This window comes from Tenrec ecaudatus, chromosome 14 (assembly GCF_050624435.1).
Source record: "Tenrec ecaudatus isolate mTenEca1 chromosome 14, mTenEca1.hap1, whole genome shotgun sequence".
Taxonomy (NCBI): domain Eukaryota; kingdom Metazoa; phylum Chordata; class Mammalia; order Afrosoricida; family Tenrecidae; genus Tenrec; species Tenrec ecaudatus.
In genome coordinates this window covers 14,400,582-14,422,833 of record NC_134543.1, presented here as the reverse complement: position 1 = coordinate 14,422,833, position 22,252 = coordinate 14,400,582, and the positions used below count along the sequence as shown (strand labels likewise).

Below are 22,252 nucleotides of genomic sequence, written 5' to 3'. Positions count from 1 at the left end.
GGAGCGTACTTGGCCTCTGGGAGCCTCAAGTTGGGCATAATATCCGGGCAGCTCCGATCAGCCAGCCAGCAAGCAGTACCCACCCCCCAGATGGAAATGCCTCTTGTGCAGGTCGCTCTGACTTAACTCGAGTCCTTCCCCAAAAGGCCTGCGGGTAGAGGCAGGAGGGCTTCCACACAGCGCGGGGGGGGGGGGGGGGGGGGAACACACCCTCGAGGCTTCCTGGGTGCGAGTGGGCTGGCACCAGGTGGCCCTCGGAGCTGTCACAGCCGTCTTTGCTGAGGGGGTTGCCACTGCCTGAAGCCGTCCGTCCCCCAGGTTTGGACCACTGGCCTGTTTGATTGTTGCAGGAGAAACCACTATGGCCAGTGACCATGTTGGTTGCCTCCGATGGGTTAGGCCTCTGGCTGGTACACGCTCTCCTAAAACAACTCAACTCCTCCAGGTGGGCACCTGCCACCTCTCTGGGCCCATCGTTGAAACCACCGTCCAAATTTGGGCTTGGCTCACTTTTGCTGACCAAAGACCTCCTGAAAGGCTACTCACCAGAAAGAGGGAGAAAGGGAGGAGTCAATTTATGGTATATGGTCTTATAAGGCTGGGAAGAAAAGAGACGAACAAGAAGTCCATGATGCAAACCCTTTCCATAAAGGACATTGGCAATCGGATCAAAAAGAACCGTGACTTAAGCGAAAGGCTCCAGAGGCCTTCCCTTAAACGTATCGGAGGACCAAAAGCCAAGTAGCCGTGGAAGTCCCCGTGCTGTGATGTGTTCAAGGTGGTTTTCCGAAGCATCTCTGAATATTGCTATAGGTTCCCCTTCCCCCCTCCCCCCGCCCCCAGTGAGTACGTGAGATACTGGAATGACACTGGAAATGCCACAACCCTGACAGGAGGAACAAGCAAAAACCATCCCCGTCCTCCCTCCCCGGCTTGGCGGGGCTCAGCCACCTGTCAGACTCATGGATGGATCACACAGGAGGATGAGAAGCTGAAGGAACACGGGACCCTGGATGCTGGGGGAGGGATTCCGAGACGGAGGTGAATGACACGGAAGCGAAACAGTCTTTCACAAATAGGCTTGTGCTTAAATTCTCGACTGCTCTTGGAGGACGGGCTGGGAGGGCGTCCCCCGCCCTTGGCTTAAGGACACTGGACAGCCTCAGACCGCAGTGACTCTAACAAATGGCCACACACACTGATGATGCTTTCTGCTTTGTTTCCCAACAATCAAGATGCGAAGTTAAACACGATGGGGCCATTCTTTTGGTTATGCACGTATATGCCTCCAAATACAGAAGGGAAAACAGAAAAGAGAGACACCCCCCTCCCCACGCATCCTCCAGCAGGTCCAACGCGGGGACCCAGGGGGGTGGGTGGGGGGCTTCGTTAGAAAACTAACACTTAAAAAAGCTGCCCGATGAGGTATTTATGCAAGGAGAGTGGTTCTGGAGTTAAGAACACACTGTTATAAGATTATTCGTCTAGGTCTCAGAGAGATCAGCAAAGTAAATCACACGCATTGCATCTTATTATTTTCTAGAAGAGGCCTCAGGCTCCCTTCTAGAAAACAAATAAAAATGAAACAAGGGGGAGACCGCCCACTGCGGGGAGTATGGACAGGAAGTGGCCTGTCAGACACGGCCCTGAATGCTCACCTCTGCCTTTCGGGAGGGTAGTCAGAATTTTGTCAAGTTTGGGGGATGGGGGAGGGAGGAAGGAGAGGGTGTCTCTTGGGTTTGGTTATGAGAATACAAATCAGCGCGTTGCTCAGGTCCCACAGGTGTGGGTGGCTGGCTTTTGGGGTGTCCGGGAGTTTGTGGAGATGGAGGGAAGAGAGCATTTTAAGAAGACTCTCCTGGTCCCACCTGTAGCCTGAACAAACGTGCGGAGAGGATGCAGGTTCTGGAGGTCTGTGGGAGCTGCAAACAGGAAAGGTGGAGGGTGGAGCCTGGCCACCTACTTCTCCAACGCCGCCACTGAGGGACATGCCCCCCACCCCGCCCCAAACGCAGTTGCTTGGAGGGGGAAATGCCGCCATGGTCACTGGGGGCCGGGGGTTCAGGTCATGAATTTGACTTGTATGAGCATCTGCCTTGCTAGGGTGTCCCACCAGCCACCCCAAAAGGGCAGCGGGAGGACGCTTGGGGCAGTACCTCCTGCTGGGGAATGGGCGTGTTTCCCGCCCACCAAGTCCCTCCCGCCACCGATGGGCTTTAAAATTCAGTGTCAGCCAGGTTCCCACGCTCTCCCTAGCAGGAGTGTTCGTTGTTGGAAAATTTCCCTCCATTTCGACGGAAGATCAGATTCCTTTACACACTTCCCTGGGGGTCTTAAACAGAGAATACGTATTTGTAGGCAAAGATCACAGGTGTCTCTGGACCGCGTGACACTGTCCGGTTGTCTAAATTCCATCTCTCATCAGCTAGGTGGTCTTTAGATCCACGTGAGCCAGGTGTGTCTCCGTGGTCGGGTCAGGCAGCCCTTCCTTGTGGCCGTGAAGTGGCGTGGCCACGGCACGGGGGCTGGCCTTCCCGACACGGATCTCACTTCCTCCATCAGGCATACCCTATCTCGCACCCTCATCTAATAAGGCCTAGGAGCGCGTCTCCCCTTCTCTCGGCGATTTTGCATATTTATCCACTGCCTTTTGCCTACAACCACACCACAGACGCGACTGCTTACAAGTCCGAGTCCCGCAATCCTCTCGACTCTATCAGACACACTCACGACTACGCTTGCCCTCAGATTATTGCGTCGTGTTAAACACGTACAGACAAGGAGAAAGGACGCACATTTACAAACAGAGACTCAGAGGGGGTCGGGGCTGAACGCCGCAAGGCAGTACGAGAGTGCTACCATGCAAGCCCGACCAGGACGTGAAGAGACTTTGATATTGCAGAATAAATTCCCCAACAGTCAGAATTTGTCCCTGAAGAAGGTTAAACCTTAAACATCTGCTTCAAAAAAAACCCAAACCAAAAATAACTGGAAAACAAATTTAAAAAAAGAAAAAAAAGGCAAAAAAACAAAAATAAAAAACAACAACCAAAAGAACCCTAAACCTAGGGGCTTAACACGTAGAGGCATAGCCGTTTCTCTAGTTTCTATGTATATGAAAATAACCCATGCTTCATGCTAAATACAGTATTTACCTTACAAGAACTTGGTTATTTTTGAATTAAAAAAAGAAAGTTTGTATTTTTGCGATTTTTTTTCCTTTCTTCCCGGTTTTCCCCACCCCACCCCAAAGGAATCCATGCATGGTGGGTCGGAAATTTCTGGCTGGCTACACTAGCTGAACGTGGAAACCACTGGATTTGGCCGTGGGGACTGCCTCCTGGCGTGACTTGCGAAACTCCACGTGGAGGGCCGCCGAGCTCTTCCGCTTTGTCCATCCGTGTGCCTCCGCCCTTGCAAAATTACACCGTAATACTAATGGCAGGGTTTGTAGCTCGTTTGTTTTCACTTGGACCAAATACTTTGGGCGGAAAGACAAATATCCGTGCCGTGACGCTCTGCTAATCCCTTCCAGGTGGTCGCTTTTCACTCGGGCAGGTAAGAAGACCCAGCTTGTTTTCTGCATCGGCTTCTTTGTTTTCCTTTCTTTCCGCACTCGTGTGTGTGTGTGTGTGTGTGTGTGTGTGTGTGTGTGCAGGGCCAAGCTTATGGCTTCGAGAACACTTTCTTAATTTAATCTAGAACAGAATTCAATGATTAGTCAAATCACTAACATTGTATCCCATCTTCTCACGACCCAGGCGCCTGATGTCTACGAACAGCCCCGCTGTCCACTCCCTAAGCCGTTGGTACCAAACTCCACGGTTAAGAAGCCTGGAGGGCGGGATGAGGGACTTCTCCCTGCATCCCACTCGCTTCCCGCGCGGTGGGGCTCAGAGGGTCCAGGCAGATGGCTGCCCTGACCCTGTCACCTAAGGGGGGGAGGGGGCTGCCTGGGGCCCTGACGGTGACATCCCTGTGGGTTCAGCCACGTGTTTCTGACAAGCTGGAGGAAGCAGTGGTCATTTTGGCTTTTTTTCGGTTTTTGTCTTCAGAGAATGGAAAGCTTTTTTGTTTGTTTTGTAAAACAGCTGCGTGTCAATATATGAGTTCTATGGCTTCAATCTCCTTTAAAAATAAAATCCGCAAGGGTCCGAAACAAAGGTGGGGGTGGGGTGGGGGGAACAAAAGAAAAGAAAATCAACGAAATGAAAAGGAAGCCAAACCAAAGGAAGGAAAAGAAGATGACTAAGTTGCTGATATTGCCACAAATCATTAGAAATCTCCTGACATGCTGAAACCAAATGGCCGGAAGTTCAAAACAAACCGGTGACTTGTTTTCGGGGTTTGTTTGTTTGTTTGTTTTGCTTTAATTTTTCGTGGTTTACTTTTGCTCCTTCTGCCCCTTTGCCGTCCGATTGGTGATGTTATTTAAACAGGACCGGATCCCGGCCAGGTGCAGGAGCGAGCCCGCGGCCTCCTTCATCTCCTCGTCGTCGCTCTCGGGCGGCTTCTCCGTCAGTCTCTTTTTGAGGGGCAGCGTGTCGCTGGCCACCTTGCGCGCCTTGGCCAGGTGGTGCCGCTTCCGGTGCTGGGCCGCGTACCCGCTGTCTCCCAGGGCCTCCTTGGCCTCCTTTGGGCCCTGCTTCCTGTCGTCCTCCTCGGTGTCGCTGTGGCTCTCGTGACTCTGGAAGCTGCCCTGGCTGCCCTCGCTGCCCTCCTGGGTGGCCTTGGCGGCGAACTCGTAGTGGTCGTCGGCCGACGAGGAGGAGATGGAGTCGCTGGCCGGGGAGGCGCTCCTGGCGTTGGAGGACTTGGCACTGCTGTAGTTGTGGTCCTCCTTGGGGTCGCCGCTGACCACCGGGGAGCCGCACGGCGGCTCGCTCTCAGTCCGCATCCGGCCTCTGGGGATGCCGTTCCTGCAGGTGGGTGGTGGGTGGGAGGGGACACAAAGGGGACACAGATTAAACACCCTCGGTGGAGACTCGGCGGTCCGTGGCTGGCACAGACCGTCCATGCGCAACCATTGACCTAGAAGTCGGCGGTTCAAACCCATCCAGGGTCACAGCCAAGCCGCCCCGCCCCTGCGGCCCACTCTGAGCTCACAGTGTCGCCCGCCGGAGCAGACTCAACTCCACAGGCGCAGGCTTGGGGTCGCGTGCGAACAGTGAGTCCTGTGAGCGGACATGCACCTGTTGGGGAAACTCAGTGGAATGGGGGCTCTGGCTTTGAAGACAGGGACCGGAACCCCTCAACCCGAGCAGCCCCAGTTTCATCGCCCCCCTCACCAGGAACTGGGACGCTCAGCGGAAAGCAGAGAAATCAAGCTGCGCTGGGTCCTACAGCCCTGCCGGGAGCTGGCTGGGTATTCCAAAGCTGAAACGCCAAGGGCCCCTGTCAGCGGAGAGCATGACCGGCCACTTGGGGACAGTGTCTCCCTCGCTGGATCCCTCAGGCAAATGCATGACCTTGGGAAGGAGGAGGGGGCTCCCAAGGTTGCTGCTGGTGCAGACACCCGCCACTCAGATGCTTGCTTGTGAGCTCAGAGGGAAGAAAGCCCCGGGCAGAGGGCTAACCAAAAATAGAGCAATGATCCACTGCAGACTGGCCTCCACCTGCTGGGTCCTGTTGGGCTGGACCTGTGGTCGCCCTTGACCTGCAAGGTGGGTCTGTAAGTCCGTCCTTTACAGATGCTGGGGGCAAGGCCTGAGGAACTAATTTACTGAAAGCACTGAAGTTGGTGGGGTGAAAGTTCTCCAACTGGATGCCCCTGAGTTCAGTCTCCCAACAACTGTTTACCCCAATGGCTGCTAATCTGTAAAGTCAGTGGTTCGCGTCCACCCAAAGCTGCCCCAGAAGAAACGTCCCGGTGGCCTCTTACTGAAGGTTTGGCTGTGGAAACCCCTGGGAGCAGGGTTGACCTCTGATACTAGAGAGTTGCTGGGGGCACATAGAAGCTATAACACTGGCTGTTTTCAGTTGTGTTTTTTGGGCCCCTTCCCCCTCCCCATATTCACATCAGCGACCACTTCCTCCGTGTCTGTGGGCCTGGACTCCTTACCTGTAAAGTGGGAATGGCAACCAGACTCATCCCACGCTGCTGCGTGAGAGCCGGCAGGTGCCTGGGCCATGGCTCTGTGGGCAGGCCCTGGGGCTGCCCTTCTACCCATGCCTGGCACACGGCTCATGCTCAGGGAGGTGGGAGTCAGAGCAGATGTGGGTTACTATAGCTGGAGCCAGCCAAGGGAGGAGGGATCCAGAATTCAGGAGATGTGGCACTGATCACAGGACCCAGGACACGGGGCTGAAGGACGTGGACAGGGGTGAAGCATGTCCTACCGGGAGCCGCTCTTCCTGCACACTTGACCCACCAGCCAAGGTGTCTAAGTGATCTGGGGGACAGGGTCCCAGTTTTCCTTCCCCTTGATTCTCTTTCTGCTCAAGACCGCACCTAAACTGTTGTTGGGGATTGCTGACACACACCCCTTCCCCCGGAAGCAGATCACGGGGTCTTTCCCCTGCAGGCACCTGGTGGGCTCACCCTGCAGCCGAGCACTTTGCCATGACGCCAGCAGGGCTTCCTGCACGGGCACTAACTGCTCAGTGGTGTCTTCAGGAACTGTGCTTTCCGTTCGCCTGTCTGTGCCCAAGCCTGGGCCCTGTTCTGCCGTGTCCCCGGGGGCTAGACTGGCCGGACATACGGTGGGCACGCAGCAGGTATACTGAGAATGCAAACCCGGCAGAGTGCACTGGTCTCATCTGTAACCCATCATGGGGAAGGTGGCAGACTGGGCGGCGTTTTGCCCTGTTGGGTGTGGGGGCAACCAGGAATCAGAAGCCCTTTTGGTGACCAAGACAAAATGCAAACCGTACAGTGTGGCTTTGCAGTGTCAGCCTCAGCAGGCTCTGAGGCTCCCAGCGTGCATCTAGGCTCTGCGGTGTCAGGTGGGTGTGCCTCTCGCCCGGCTGGCTAGAAAGAGCCTGGCTGTTGAGGTGGCGGGGCCCTGCACACACTCCTGTCTGCCTGTGATCTCTCGACGATTCGCAGTGGGGATGCGGCGGCCCGGAGCGGGGCCTGCGGGGAGATTCTGAGGCTGCAGTTTACACCCGCTCTCCCCTCTCGCTGCTGCCCTGGCTGCTGCTATGGTGTGTTTGTCCGTGGAGCCCCGCTGCGTGTCCTGCCACTCTGGGCCAGGAGGCTTCTGGGAATGGAGCACCAAGGGAGTCAAGAGGCCCCACAGAGGAATTGCTGGGGCTCGTCTGCAGACCCAGCCGGGAGCTCCGGGAATGGCCTGAGCACGGCCTCTCTTTGACGCAAACCTCCTGGCTCGGGCTCGGCGCACAAAGTGGCTGTAAAAGGCCACTTGGAGGTGTTACCAGAGTCTACACTGTGAGAAATAGCTGACACCAATTGCCCAGCGGGTCTTACGGGCGAGAGAAAGCACACGGGGAACGCCAGGTAGGTGCCAAACTCTTGGTTTTTGTTGTTGGAGGCGAAATAGCAAAAATAACGTATAAGCCAACCCGACTATCAGCTGAGGCACCTACTCTTACCACAAAAGCTGCATGAAAATTGTGCTGGAAAACTCGGCTTAATACACCAGTTCTACCGAACTAGCGTAAAACAGACAAAGGCTTGAGTGAACCCAACTGTGTTTGAATGAGTAAAGGGCACTGGGTCCGGTATAAAGAAAATACATTTTTTTCAAAAGGGAGAAAGAACTGTTTCGACCATTCCTTGGGAACCCGTGGTGCTGAAGTGCCCCTGCTACCCGTGGGTCGGTGGGGAGCCTCCCAGGAGGAAATCAGGGACGTGGACTCTGCCGAGAGGGCACTCTTCAGGCGAAGGGTCTGTGGTGTGTGCTATGCTACCTCACTTCGGGAGGCTTGGGCATTTTGAAAACAACGCGTTTGCTGAGACAGTGCCCTAGAACCAGAGCCAGGGTCCGAAATCAGAGCTGAGTACTGCTGAGATGACGTCCTGCACCCAACCCCGCCACACTGTTCCTCAAACAGGGGTGCAGGGGAGCTGCCATGGAGCTGACCCCCGGCTCTGCCATCTCTGACATGGGTCGTGATCATACCGAGAGGCTTCAGCCGTGCCTTCCCAGAAGCAGACGGCCAATCCTTTCCTCCGAGTCTGTCTGAGGCTAGAAGCCCCACGAAGGCAGGCCAGCTCCACGGGCACTTGGGTGATGGCTGTGTGGGAGATGCCCTGACCAGGAACAGAGCCCACATCTCCCGTGGGGAGGGGAGAATTCTCCCACTGCCCGACACTAGCAGCTCAGGCAGGCAGTACCCAAACCGAACCAAACTGAACCGAACCAAATTCACTGCCATCGAATGGGTGCTGACTCACAGGGACCCTATAGGACAGGGTAGACGTGCCCCGGTGAGTTTCCCAGACTGTAATTCTTTTGGGGAGAATAAAGCCCCGTCCTTGTCCCGAGGAGAGGCTGGTGGTTTCAAACTGCGGACCTTATAGTTGGCAGTCAGCGCCTAAACACTCGGCCACCAGGGCTCCTTGAGGCGATTAAGACTTTCGAACAAGAGCAGAAGACTTAAAGAAGCCGCCCACAGCCCTGGACTCAGCTCCATAGTGCAGGTGTCTGGCATCGCTCCAGCAACACCGCGGGCCCCGCGGTCCACGTCCTACACGGATCCCCATGCAGCCGGCCCTGCAAGCCGCCCAGCCATACCCCTCACCTCTCACCCAGCAGGCTGCCTGGTTCCACACCAATTGCACCCCAGGCCACGTGGTCCACATCGCACCAACGTCCCACGGCAGGTCCACGCAGTCTACCACCCTGCAGGTGACGTGGTCCCACCCCCCACATCACATACCGACCGCGTGCCGGGACAGGGGTCTCGCTCAAGCACTTTCCTGGCAAATGAAAACTTCCTGGTGGTCCCAGGTCCCAGGCTGGGTAAGCAGAACTGTCCCCCTCTCCCTCTCCAATCTGTCCATGGATACAATTTCTTGACAAAAACAGGTACGGATGCAGCCCCCAGAGAATTAGAATCGAAACATAAATGCTTCTCTTTGATCATTTGATAAAATTAACTTTCCTGGCGATTTTTAGCATGGGTTTATAATCCCTACATTGGACATAAAACTTGGCAGAAAATTGACAAGCTGGCTGCACTGACACAGAGTCCAACACTCCCCTGCAGGGGCTGTCAGTACCCCAAATCCACTGCTGTGGAGCAGCTTCTGAGCCCCAGCAACCTTCCAGGGCAGAGTGGAACTGCTGCCTGGGGTTCCCTCTAAACCATGTCACTGCTGGTCAGCAAATGCTCACAAGTCACCAGCCATCTGAGCGAGCCGGGAGGTGAATTCACTCAAGTGAGCGCGGGATGTGTTTTAAGTCGGCTTTAGTTGAATTTACATGTCACAATGATCATGTATCAGCACATGTCGAAATCACTTGTTTGACCAAGCCTCTCCAAGCTTAGGCAAGCCCATGGCTCAGCAATTCCACGTGTCGCAGATCTCTAAATGAAACTGGCACGAATTCTTCGGAGATAAGTGGGAAATATTGAGCTACAATAGGAGAAATCACGTTCGTTCAGGCAGCGAATGGCTGCACCAGGTAAGTTCAAGTAGAGCTTGCGATTCAAGCAGGATGCACACTGCTGTCCTCTCTACCGGCTATTTGTTCCTTTACAGGTCAATCACTCGGTGTGGCCTCCATCTCTCAGCTGCTTTACATACCACGGTCCTCTCTGGAGCCCCGAGGCTGCTATCTAGGGTCCAGCCACCTTCTGAAGGACTCTGGACTAACAGGCTGTAGAAGTGGGGGCTGCAGACGGCACAGGCCTTTTGTTCAGAACCAACCACAGGCAGAAAGACATGGCCAGTGCCTTCCTCTCCTCACAGGGGCAAACATTGGGAAGCATTCTTCCAATGGGGATTTGTAAGAGCAGGATGAAGTAAAGCGACACATTTTTAAAGCCTTGCTGGGCTCACTAGAAAATGAGAGGGTGATCAGAGGCCCACCCACCCGTATACACATACACACACACATGTCTCATGTACTGGGAGAAGAACCCAAGCACATGGGGGGGGATAGGGATGGAGGTATGTGTGTGCCAGGAAGGCTGCTCTTGGGAGGTCCATGCTGACTGACTCCTGAAGGGGTGTCTCAGGCGTACTGGTCCCTCAGGCTCCCAGCAGAGGTTTCAGAGGTGAATCCTGTCTACAAGAAAGCACCCCTATTTCAGACCAGCAACTATCCAAATACAAGTTCAAAACCGAAAACACACCAGATGCGCCAGTAAAGAAGCCATTAGAAATGTCTCCACATATACATACCATGTGCAAAACTGGAAAGCCTGGAGGAGGTCACCCACAAAGAAGGCTCAATTTCCCTCTAAGGCAGAGATCCAAACCCTGCGCCCCACAATGAGCTGGAGGTGGAGAGAGAAACCTCCCCTAAGAATTCTTAGCCAGAGCTTCAAGTCTTGGGGGGGGGGGGGGGTCGAGGCCAGAACTTCTACTAAGAGAGTGGCCCCAAAGACCCAACCTAAATGTAATTTCAAGTGTCCAGTGGTGCCAACCAACCGAAAAAGAAAATCCTTTCTGGAAGAACACACTTTAAACTCAGGCTACAAAGAATTCCCACAGGTAAGACTTCAAAAACCACGTTCACAAAAAAAATCATTTCAGAAACAGAAAATCAGCCACCATAAGGAAGATGCAACAGGAAAACGATACGATAGAGTGAACCCCAAAGTCTGCAAATATTGAAAACAAAATTAGATATAGAATGTAAAGTATGTTTTAAGAAAGGGGGATTGAAAAATAATATAAAGGAAGACTAGACTTTTCAAACTAAGCAGGCGGATTTCACAACGTTCTAACTAGATTTTCTAGAAATGGCAAAGTATATACTCTGTTATTAAAACAAAACCAAGCAAGCCAACAAACAAACACAAAACGAGCCCAGAGGAAAATGAGTGAACCGGGAGAGAGCTCTGAAAGTTTAACTGAAATGTAGCAGAGAGGTACGGAGAGAGATGGAAAATAAGGAAGAAAGGTCGGACGGTGTGGAGCACAAGAAGGTCCAACACAAGTCTAATCGGAGTTCCACAGTGAAGAGGAGGGGAAAAAAGAATGAACCAAGAGTTGACTAGCAAATGGCTGAGACTCTTCTCGTTCTGATGAGAGATGCCCATCTCCAGATTTGGCAATCCAACAAATCCAATCACATGAGATTGACTACGAGACCATGTGACCTGAAGCCGCACAAGGATGCAGACAAAAGAAGGGAAAGCAGTACAGCATTCTCCAAGTGTCGAGAGAAAACGAGAGAAGACAAACACGTCGTCAACCTGAAACAGGAGGTCTAAGAAAATCACCTTTGAAGAATGAGGGTGCAATATGGCTGTGCTAGACAAACACCAGGCTGGCCTTCACTACAGGAAACCAAGAATGCATCTTAAGAAGAAAAGGAACTAAAAAGGTTTGAGGTGTGAGAAGAAATGGTAAAGAGAAGACGCGAACCAGCACTGGGTCTCAAGGCCTGATCATGATGATGAAGAAGGGCTGAAAGAAGATACACAACAACAAAACCGAACCCAAGTCCAAGGGCCCTGTATTGATCAAGAGGTTGAGGATATTGATTAAGGTTTTAAAATATTCATGGTAAAGTTTCTAGGATTAATACTAAAGGAGGAGAGAGAGAATGTGTAACTTCTCAATCAATCTAAAGGGGGGAAACGGAATAAAGAGTGGGACAATCGCTATCGATTTAGAATGATGCTAGACGGTATAAGAGATGGCAAAAATAACAACAGCAGCAATAATAATAATATATGTATAATATAATAAGGGCTCCTCAGGAGAGAGGGGATAATGGGGAGCGAGCTGATATCAAAGAGTTCAAGAAGAAACCGGTTTTGAAACTGATGGCAGCAGCCAATTGTACAACTATGCTTGATCTAATTGAGTTACAGATCGTTAACATATCTGTAGGAACTCTACCCCCAAATCATTAATTATTTAAAAAATAAAAATAATGCTGGAAAGTAAAAAGAACCCAGAAAAAAGTAGGGTGTTAAAGTAAGATAGAAATGAATCCAGATATATCAGTAAATGGACACAGAATCTCCAGCTAAAAAGAGAGAGGCAATCAGAGTGGGGAAGAAAGGGGATGGGGTGGGTGGGGGGCTTACAGGCTATTTATAAGAATGATCTTGTTAGTACTTAAGGGCAGAAAAAGATTAAAAGCAAAAGGATAGAAACTGTTGCATCATGCTGGTGTAGTTATATCAAAGCCAGATCAGGGAGATTTTTATACACTGTGGTGAGGATGGCCATGACCAGGCTTATGCCTTTATTGTCCGTGTCTCTCCCTCACACACACAAACCCATGTGCAGTAAGTATGTAGAAGATTTGATCTAATGAACAAATGCTCACACATGACATGTGCTCATAACAGAGAAAGCACTGGCCTTTGGAGCACCCTTGAAATATTGACCCAAAGTGAATCAGACGAGGCCAAATAGTACGGCTCCATGTCAGAGAAGTGGTACCTTCCAGAGAAAATCTCTGATCACAATGTATTGATGTTGCTAATCAACGCTGCCCAGGGAGCTGAAAACAAAAATAAAAAACAAGCCCTCGCTTTCAGGTGTGAAACCATACTTCTAAAAAAAGAATTAAGGATCCAAAGAGAAGTCATAAAGGAAATTAGAGAACAGTTTGCACTTAGTAATGGAAGGAAAAGATAGCAAATCATAAGGGTATCTCCAGGTAGCAGTTTCAGAGAGATTTACAACATTTCTTAGAAAAAGCAAGGTTAAAAAAAAAAAAAAGAAGAAAAAGCAAGGTTACCCCTCCCTGGGGATGGACAACAGAAAAGTGAGGGAAGGGAGACATCGGTAAGTGTAAGACATGAAAAAATAATAATAATTTATAAATTATCAAGAATTCGTGAGTGAGGGTGGGTGTGTGGGGGCGTGGGGTGGGGAACGAGGAGCTGATACCAAGGTCTCAAGTAGAGAGAAAATGTTTTGAAAATGATGATGGCAACAAACGCACAAATGGGCTTGACACAATGTATGTATGTATGTATGTATGTATGTATTGTGATAAGAGCTGTATGAGCCCACAATAAAGTGGTTTAAAAAATAAGTAAATACTCCTAGAAGAAAAGATGTCACTACATAAAATGAAAGAGATATACGTATATATAAATGCACTTCACAATTCTCTAACTTCATTATGTATTTATACAGTAAAACCCAGGAGAGTCAGAATTCAGCCGGACTGAGTTGTTCCATCCTTGACAGGGTGCAGTCATACCATCTCTCTGCTAAGTGAGAGATGTGAGTTTTCCTTCTCTGACAGGCTTCTGCTTTCACAGGTTCTTGGTATGACGGGTATATAACTACTTACACAATTCTATAAGCTGTACTATAAATCATTGAATTGTGCACTTACAGTAGATCTATTTTATGGTAGACAAATCTGTTTTCTAAGAAACTAACCGGCACAAAATTTGAACACATGCTGAAAACTAACAGAAAATATCTATTACAAAAATAAATGAAATTGTCCTTATCATGTAACCCAACCCAACTAACTCACTGCCATTGGGTCAATTCCAACTCATAGCAACCCTATAGGACAGGGTAGAACTGCCCTGTGGGTTTTGGAGACTAACTCTTTATGGGATGTGGCAGTTCCCTAATCTCCTGTTAACTTGAGTGAAGGGGTAGAACCTATTAATCAGATCATTGCCAATGCTGCCTTTGTGTGGGCATGGCTTTTTCCTGAGGATTGCGGGAACTCCTGTCTTCCTCCCTGAAAGTGGGGCACACACTCTCCCTGCGAGACATTCCGGTTGACAAGCCACCTGGAGCTATGCTGATGGAGCCAGGGCTCTGGAGCTGGAGGAGCCACGTGGGAGACACATGCCAGCACTGACATGCTTCCACCGCCACTGAATCCACAAGACTTTCCACCCACTGACATAGGATTTTCGTGCATTCAGTGTCATTGCAAGTGTTGCATGATTGTGAAGAGGAATTTATAGATTGGAAATGTGGGCTAATATCAGACTTATGGACTTGATCTGGACTGGGCTGGGGTATTTTCTTAATATAGAATTACTCTTTGATATAAAGTTCTCGCTTACATATAAAAAAAGGAAAAAAGAAAAGTAAGGTTAAAAGTGAAAGAATCCAATCTAGATAACTTAAAGGGGACCAAATTCAGAGAAAGTGGATTGGAAACTATATGTATACATGAAACCAATGAAACAGAGCAAAATAAACCAAAATAAACAAAATGCAAAATAGAGGTAATAACAACGAAAGTCCATTGCTGGGGAAAAACGAACAAAAACAGATATAAAACCTCATGTAAAATTAATCAAGAAAAAAGACAGTTGAGACAAAATATGAAAGGAAAGCTCAACCCAACTCAAAGAGCCTACAACTCCAAAGGCAGCAAACACTTAAGGAGATGAAATGATATAACTTAAGGAGGTGAAAAGATATAAACAAGTTTCTGCCAGTACACTTGGAAACTGAATTGAAATGAACAAATTCCAAGATGGATTAAAAAGAAGCAAAAGATAAGAGTTGTCCTATAATCAATAACTTAAAAGAACAGTATTCCAGAACACTTCATTGTACTCCTGCAGAGCACCTGTCCGCAGACAAGAGGCAGTCCTTCGAACAGAACAATCTGGAAAGGTGTGCGTCGGGGGCCGTATCCTTTTATTATATTTAGCCAATCTGAATCCTGAGCAAATATCCAAGAGGTTGGATTACGCGAAGAAGAACGCATCCTCGGAGGTGGGCATTTTATCAACCTGCGGTATGCAGGCGGGATAACCGTACTTGCTTAAAGTGAAGAGGGCTTGAAGCACTTACTGATCAGGATTCAGGATTGCAGGCTGGATGCAGTATGGATCACAACTCAATGGAAAGAAAACCGAAATCCTCCCAGCTGACAGATTTGTGAGAAATTAACAGAAGACCAACGCCCAGGGCTCTCATCTTGCTTGGCTCCACAATCCACGCCCACTGAAGCAGCCATCAGGAATCCAACGAGGCTGCACAGGCCTCTTTCAAGTGTTGAAGAAGAGCCAGGATGTCACTTTAAAGACTAAGGTACATTTGACCCCAGGCGTAGCACTGTCAATCACCTCCTGTACATGTGAATGTTGAACGATGCATGAGGAAGACTGAGGGACCGATGCCTTTGAATTGGGGTGTTGCTGTGGAATAGTGAAAGGACTGTGGACCACCCCTAGAAAAACGAAGAGATCCGTCTTCGAGGAGGTCCAGCCAGAATGCTCCTTAGCAGCAAGGATGGTGAGACTTCATGCAACATACTTTGGATGTGTTATCAGGAGAGGGTCACACCAAGGAAGAGGGAGACTGTCAATCAAGCGAACTGACACAGTGGCTTCCACAAAAGGTTCAAAGGTAACACTGACTGGGAGGAGCACGCGATGCTTTGTTCTGCTGTGTGTAAGGTTGCTGCCAGGAGTCGGGGCTGCCTGGACGGTACCTAACCCCAACGGCAAGGATCCTAGCCAACCCTGGGATTCTGCAATGTTGTGACCACACAGCAGCAAAGGCCAAGCCACCTCAGGGGACTAAGATGTCTGCTCTGGCCACACAGTTGTTCCTGGGAGCGGACAGGGCCCACCTACTGCAATGGTCGGTTACAGGCTGGACCATGAGCTCCTCACGTGAGCTACGAATACTTCCCCTACGGAACCTGGGATCGGTTTCTAGTCCAGAGGATGATCGTCCTTGCGCAAAAACCTATGATTCCGCCACAAGTTTACCCGGAGTGGAGCAAAAGGCTAAGTGCGCCCGGCTGCTAACCAGATGGTTTGGAGATGGAGTCCACCCCGAGGCTTCTCAGACAAGATGCCTGGGAACCTACGTCCCCAAACCCCAGTGAACCAGTCACCACCCAGTGGAGCAAAGGAGGCATCGTGAGCTGGCGTTGATTCCAGGGCAACTAGTCGGAGGTGGCATTAAGATACTTTCTCCGAAGGCTTGTGAACCAAGCTTTTCGTGCCAGAGAAGACCAGGGAGGGTGCGCAGAGGCGGGATGACGGCACTGCCTCTCCCAGTGACCAGCCACTCTACCAGGCTTGCTCTGTCCGGTACATAAACGGCGCTAACCTGCCACCCTATGAAGCGCCTACTGTTTTTCTTAACAGCAACCCAGGTGCATCTGCCCGAGATCCCAGAGTGAGAGGGCACAGGGAACATGGCCCCTGAGAGCATGCCACTGGGACCCAGTGCCCTGAGGGCAAGCTGTTAACTCGCACGGCTAACCAAAAAGCAGATGCATCAGATGTGCTGGAAAGAAAGTCTGGATCGACTTTGGGAAAACCAGCCATCGCCCACACGCGGGAGACCAGATGGACGCTCACACATGTGGAGACACCAGGACTTGGAATCCCCTGGATGCCAACCGGCTGACACATGAAGGACACACGGTCATCAGCTCTCGCCTGATCTTCTGGCGTGACCTGGACACTTGAGCCCTCTCTGCACTGGAGGGGCGAGTTTGGGTCAAAAAGAGACCTAAGGTTCTCTGCGGATTAATGGAAAGCATTGAAATAGCCCCTCCCCCTTCCAAATCCATTGCCTCCTACATAAAAGGAGGTATTTAATTCTAGAGAATTGAAAGTCAGGTGGGTCCCCTACCCCAGAACCCCACAAATGTGAGAAGCCAGAGGGTCCTGCTTCCCAGGAAGGACTAGAACAGTCTGTCTAAGCTCCTTCCTGGCAAACACTTCCCAGGGAAAGAAGAGGCGGAAAACTCGCAAGACGCGGGAGCTGTTATTCGGAGGAGAACGTGTCTGCGTGCCCCGGGCAGTTGCGAAGAGAACCAGACTTCCCTGTGGAAGGACGGCCACTCGCCGGGGTTCCTGAGCCAAAAGCCAACACCGGAGAGTCAATTACACTATTGACAGATACTCTGGCTCCTCGTAATGAGATGCAAAGGAGGCCAGCAAATAAACGCAGGGTAATGATCGGCTAATAAAAGTAACACTTCATCTATGTCAATAACACTTTCTGAGTTAAGACAAACAAACATGACCTTTGCCACTCAGCGGAAGGGGGGGGACACCCCTAAAGACAAATATTGTCACTTAAGGAGAAGTCACTTGACTCACACAGAAAACCTGTCACATCACTCGGAATTGGAAAATACGCCTTTTGTAGGTGCTAATCACTCCGGCTCTCCCCCCAGCCGCCCCTCTCTGCCCGGGCTTTGCGTGCCCCCACGGGCCTCACGCCGTCATCACGTGGTGTGGCAGGCACTCGGGGTTGCTCGGGGCTCTGCGGGACTGGTTTCTTTTCCGCCTCAACCGAATCCAGGTCCCACGGACACGTGGCCAACTTAAATCACACCCTTACAGTGCCCGTGAGAGAGCAAACCCCGATTTTCCCTCCCAAATGCCTCTTTGGGGGCTCTGCCGAGATCCTGCTTCTGCAGAAGCCTACAGAGCTATGCTTATGCTCCCCGAATCTGAAAGCACCGGAGAGCCGCCTGGGCGGGGCCTTTACGGAATCCAGAGGCCGAGGGGCTAGAGGCGGAACCCTGCAGGTGCACAGGTGGCACGTGGACCGTTTACTGGCCAGGCCCACAGGCTTCCTTCATTGCTCTCCGTGGTCCCCGACTACCAAGCAATTGGGCCATTATTAATCTAGCCTGTCTCTGAGCCCCATACCCACCTGGTTTAATGCAGGGCCTGGGGTGCCACAAGTCCCATTTCAGCTTTGTCACCTGGCGTTGGGTTAGGTCCAACAGGGGGAGCATGGGGACTGTGGAAGCGGCGGAGAAGGAAGACACCCGCTCCTTCCCGTGTGATTCCTGCCCCCTCACAAGCAGCCTTGCCTTCCTGCAGCAGCTGCCCAATCCAGTCAGCAGTGGTCCTAACCCTTCCAGAACTGATTTATGTTCTCTCGGAGGTCTGGACATGGCCTCGCAGGCCCCTCCTCGGAGCTCCGAGACCTTACGCCCAGGCCCAGCCTCAGGAGCCTGCATCCCTGGGCACAATTCCAAATTCTTCCCTCTGTTGCCTCAGGCCCTGAGCTGGTATCGTCTTCCTGTCCCTGCTTCTTCCAGTTCAGGCATCCTTCTCCTTTTACCCTTTCAGTTTATGGCTAACAGCTTCCCACTGAGTGCCCGGCGCTTGATGTTCCATTCCCTCTGTTGTCATCACTGGTGCGGAGTCTGTCTCCTGGCTGCCTCTGAATGATGATCCACAAGTTTGGGCCTAGAAACCGTGCGATCTGAGTTTAGAGGTGGCCAAAGTGAGGTGCTCAAAAGATGAAACCTAACGAGCAAGCCTTCCAACTGTGTTGCGACAATGCTTTGTTATCTTCTAATGAGAGAAAAAAATTAATATCGTAAATAATGCAACTGGGAGGATGGAAGAGGCCCAGCCCCCCAAGGTTTCTAAGGCTGTAATCTTTACTGAAGTTTACGGTCATGTCTTTCTCCCACGGAGCAGCTGGTGGTGTGAACTGTCAGCCGTGCAGTTCACGGCCACGTGCTTTAACCAGTGCACCCCTCGGCTCCTCCAAGGACGCTGCTGTTGTTGATAACAGCTCTCAAGTAAATGCTGACTCACAGAGACCTTATACCCAACAGAACGGAACACCGCCCAGGCCTTGCTGGCCGTCTCAGCGCGGTTACGTCTCAGCCCTTGCTTGTAGCCCTTGTGCAGTCCCTTCCTTTTGTGCTGCGCATCTAATTTACCAAGCAGGACTTTTTTTTTTTTTAAGGGACCAGTCTCTCCTAACAATGTGTCTCAAGCATCTGCGATGAAATCTCGCCATCTTTCCTGCGAAGGACTGTTCCCGCTGTATACCTCCGCCAAGACTCTCCCCAGGGGACTTTCAATACTCTTGGCCAGTACCATCATTCAAAGACATCGATGATGCTTCCAGAGAGGGCGAACCAGTAAACTTGTGATCAATTGTGTCACCAAGGCAACAAAGAAGCCCACTTGATCAGCTCTCGCTGAAGGCAGCCTGGTCTAAAGGTTCCTTCCGTCTCAGTTTGGATCCCTGTGTCCCTGCTGCGAGGAATGGCTGGAGCCAGATGTAGAGCAATGCTTGAAAGCACCATAAGAACGGCCAATCAAACTTTAGAAAGAAGAAAACATCTTAATACACAATATGAATATATCCACTTTGGTGTCAACGTCGTTATAAAATGCAATTATTTTATTATTATTACTATTATTATTTTTTATGGAAGAAGGGACTGGTGACAGTCATAATGTAACCGTGGGTGCTTCCATAAAGGGTTAGAACCTCAGGAAATAAAGATCATGTCATGTTGGGAAAAAAAAAAAGAATGGTCAATAAGAGATATAGAGCCCTCTCCTTAGATAGATGCTCTTCTAATGAAAAATAGCTGGGTCCCCCACGTCAGAGTAGCCTCAAATTCTTCACAAGCGTAAAGGTGGGCGCGGCGGTGAGAAAGGAAAGGTTGTGAGAGGACAGAAGCAAAGACACTGCTATCTGGCTTCGTGGCACAGGCGGACCATTTACGACCACAAGGAGAATGATGGCTCTAACGGTAACCAAGGGAAAACAACCAAACAAACTTGGAGCAATACAAGAAAAAGGACGCTTCTGTGTCACCGTGTCAGGTAGAAACGACAAGCAGTTTCACGGCTCAGTCATGACTCTAATTTCTCCGAACCTCGTTACTCATCCACCAGCTCTCTGCCAGCTGGTCGGGCTGTATGTTGGCATGATGCTGGAAGCAGTACTGTTAGCGTTTCAAGTATCAGCAGGATCTCTCTCCATAAAGGACAGGCCTTAGGATAACTTTCAGACTCAGACAGCTTAAGAGGAAAGATCTGGTGATCTATTTCCAAAATTAGCCAACAAAAACCTCTGGATCCCAACAGAGCACTGTCTGACTTTTTCTCGGGACCCGCCATTGGGGACGGAAGACGACGTCATGTGAAGGGAAGCGGAGGGCCGGGAAGGAAGGGCGAGGAAGACCCTCGGTGAGATGAATTGACACACCAGTCCCAACAATGAAGCTGAGCGTTCTGGCAATTGTGAGAATTACACAAGATGGGCAACATTTCCTTCTGCCAACCATGACTCAAGAGCCATGGCCCCTCCCTCCCATCCATCAATCCCTCTCCCCACTCTCCCTCCCTTCCTTCTTCCCTCAGCAGCTCCCAGACACCATGATTTGACCTGAAATCAAGTGTCTCCCACCCAGGCTTCTGGAGGAGGCTGGTTGACCAGTGGAGTTTTGAAGCCAAGAGAACTCCGCGTTGCCTCTTCCTCGAGCCCTGGATGAACACACTCTCTGCATTGGTTTGCACTTTGGGCTATGAAAACAAAAGGGCCTTCAGGTGTGAACCTGACCTACTGGCAGAAAGGCTTCGCTATGAAGATCTGCCGCAGCCTAGCCGGCCGGCTCTTTCCCACACAATCCGATCAGCGTGTGGGGCATGCCACGGGCCTCGGCAATCCGAGGGGCTCCAGGCCCTGGGCTTAGCAAGCTCCTTGCTGAGGACAGAGGGACAACTGGGAATTACTGTGGCACCGGCTCAAGTCATTCCAGGGCCACACCCAGGGACCGTGGTTATAGGTTCGCAGGGAGTGTGATTCGTCCGTTGTTGGCTCAGGGAGCGTCCACATCTTCCTGGTAAGCCTGGAAGGAGGCACCATCTTAAATCTACCCGGGGGCCACGCTACAAAGAAGACAGGCGGACACTGGATGTACTTGTGGCTCAAGTAGAATGGACTGGGTGGGAGGTCCTGGGAGGAGGGCCCAGAGAGGCGGAGGAGGCCGTGTTTGGTCCTCACTTAAGACTCAGGAAAGAGAAGCTATATACAGGTGCTAAGTCAATGGTGGGCTCTATTCCAGGCCGTCGGTGGAGTGGGAAGCAGGGATGGAAGATCTGGATCCAAGGAAGAGGCCTAGGAACAGTGTGACCTGCTACAGATGTACCTCTGATCAAAGCCACTTCCCACAAGGTCGCATTTGAGTTTCGCTGCAAATTCCTTCGAAAGGGCAGGGTCAAGTCACAGAGGAGGTAACAAAGGCCCCAGGAAGGTCAGAAATCGGTCCAAGGTCTCACGGGATGGGTGACCGTGAAACTTATTTCCACATGCCTGGATTGCCTCACCTTCTAGGAAGCCAGGATACGTTGCTGGCCCATGGAGAACATGGTACTTTCTTCCTGGAGGCCCTGGGAGTCTCTGATTTCTCTGAATCTCCACACTAGGCTCAAGTGGCTTAACGAGGTTGAGGCTGCTCCCCACCCCACCCCTCCCCACCGCCAAATGGCCCTGTGGGACACAGGGGCTCCACCCCACCCGCCGTGCTGGGATCGCCCTTACCTTATGGCGGCCGTCATCCCGATGGGAGTGATTGGCAACGGCCGGACGCTGGGAAACATCCCTCGGCTCAAAACTCGGGATCCATTCTGGATCACTCCAGGAGGAACTGAGGAAACCAAAGAGAGTGACACACCCGTGAATCCAACTGGGAAGCTTTCACTTTGAAGTCGGGATTTTTGGCTACTCCAGAAAAGGGGGGGGGGGAGAGGAAGAGTAAGTTGGGGGGCAGGAGGGGGCATGAAAAACCCAAGAAATAGATAGATAGATAGATAGATAGATAGATAGATAGATAGATAGATAGATAGATAGAAAGACCCAGAGAGCGACCAGAAACGGAGAGGCAAAGAGACAGACAGAAAAAGACACGGGCGAGGGAGAAGGCAACACACTTCCAGAAACGTGGCCAGCAGTGTCCGCGCCAGGGGGCACGGGCAGATGACTGATGGGGAGGTCAAGGGAAAGAAAGAGCGCTTTAACAAGTGGGGTTCAAAAGCGATTTTCTGGCATTTCTGGTGTCTATACTTTCCCTTCCAGACAGACTCTGACCAGAGAGCACTTTGGGCGTCTGACCTTGGCCGGCAGCTGAAGGACACCTTTTGATCTGTCTTGAGCCCAACAAGGAAAAGATATAGCCGACAGTCACGGCAAACGGGGCTTACAAGCTGTTTGCACCTCAGCACCCACAATGCAGTTCGATCTCACCGGCTGGGGGAAGGAAGGATGGAACCTTCCTCCCCTGAAGAGGACAGGGGAGCTCAGGCTCCATTCCCTGGGGAAGGCCTGGCCTCCTGGCCTGCAGCTTCCCGCAGGTCGGTCACTCAGGTCACTGTCCCTTCTCCTAAGCACCCGTACGCCTGGGGCAACTCTGGTTGTGAG

The 22,252-nt window shown here is 51.2% G+C and overlaps 1 protein-coding gene across 2 annotated transcripts in view; it reads right to left on the bottom strand.

Moving 5' to 3' along the window:
* Positions 1–1,454: 1,454 nt before the first annotated feature.
* Positions 1,455–22,252, bottom strand: part of FOXN3 (forkhead box N3) — a 387,032-nt gene continuing 366,234 nt past the window's right edge. For both annotated transcript variants that reach the window (XM_075531908.1, XM_075531907.1), the window contains 2 exons: positions 21,377–21,482; positions 1,455–4,919 (listed from right to left, as the gene is read on the bottom strand). In XM_075531908.1, coding sequence (XP_075388023.1) covers positions 4,385–4,919; positions 21,377–21,482 — 641 coding nt within the window. In that variant the 3' untranslated portion in view covers positions 1,455–4,384. The remainder of the gene's footprint in view (positions 4,920–21,376; positions 21,483–22,252) is intronic.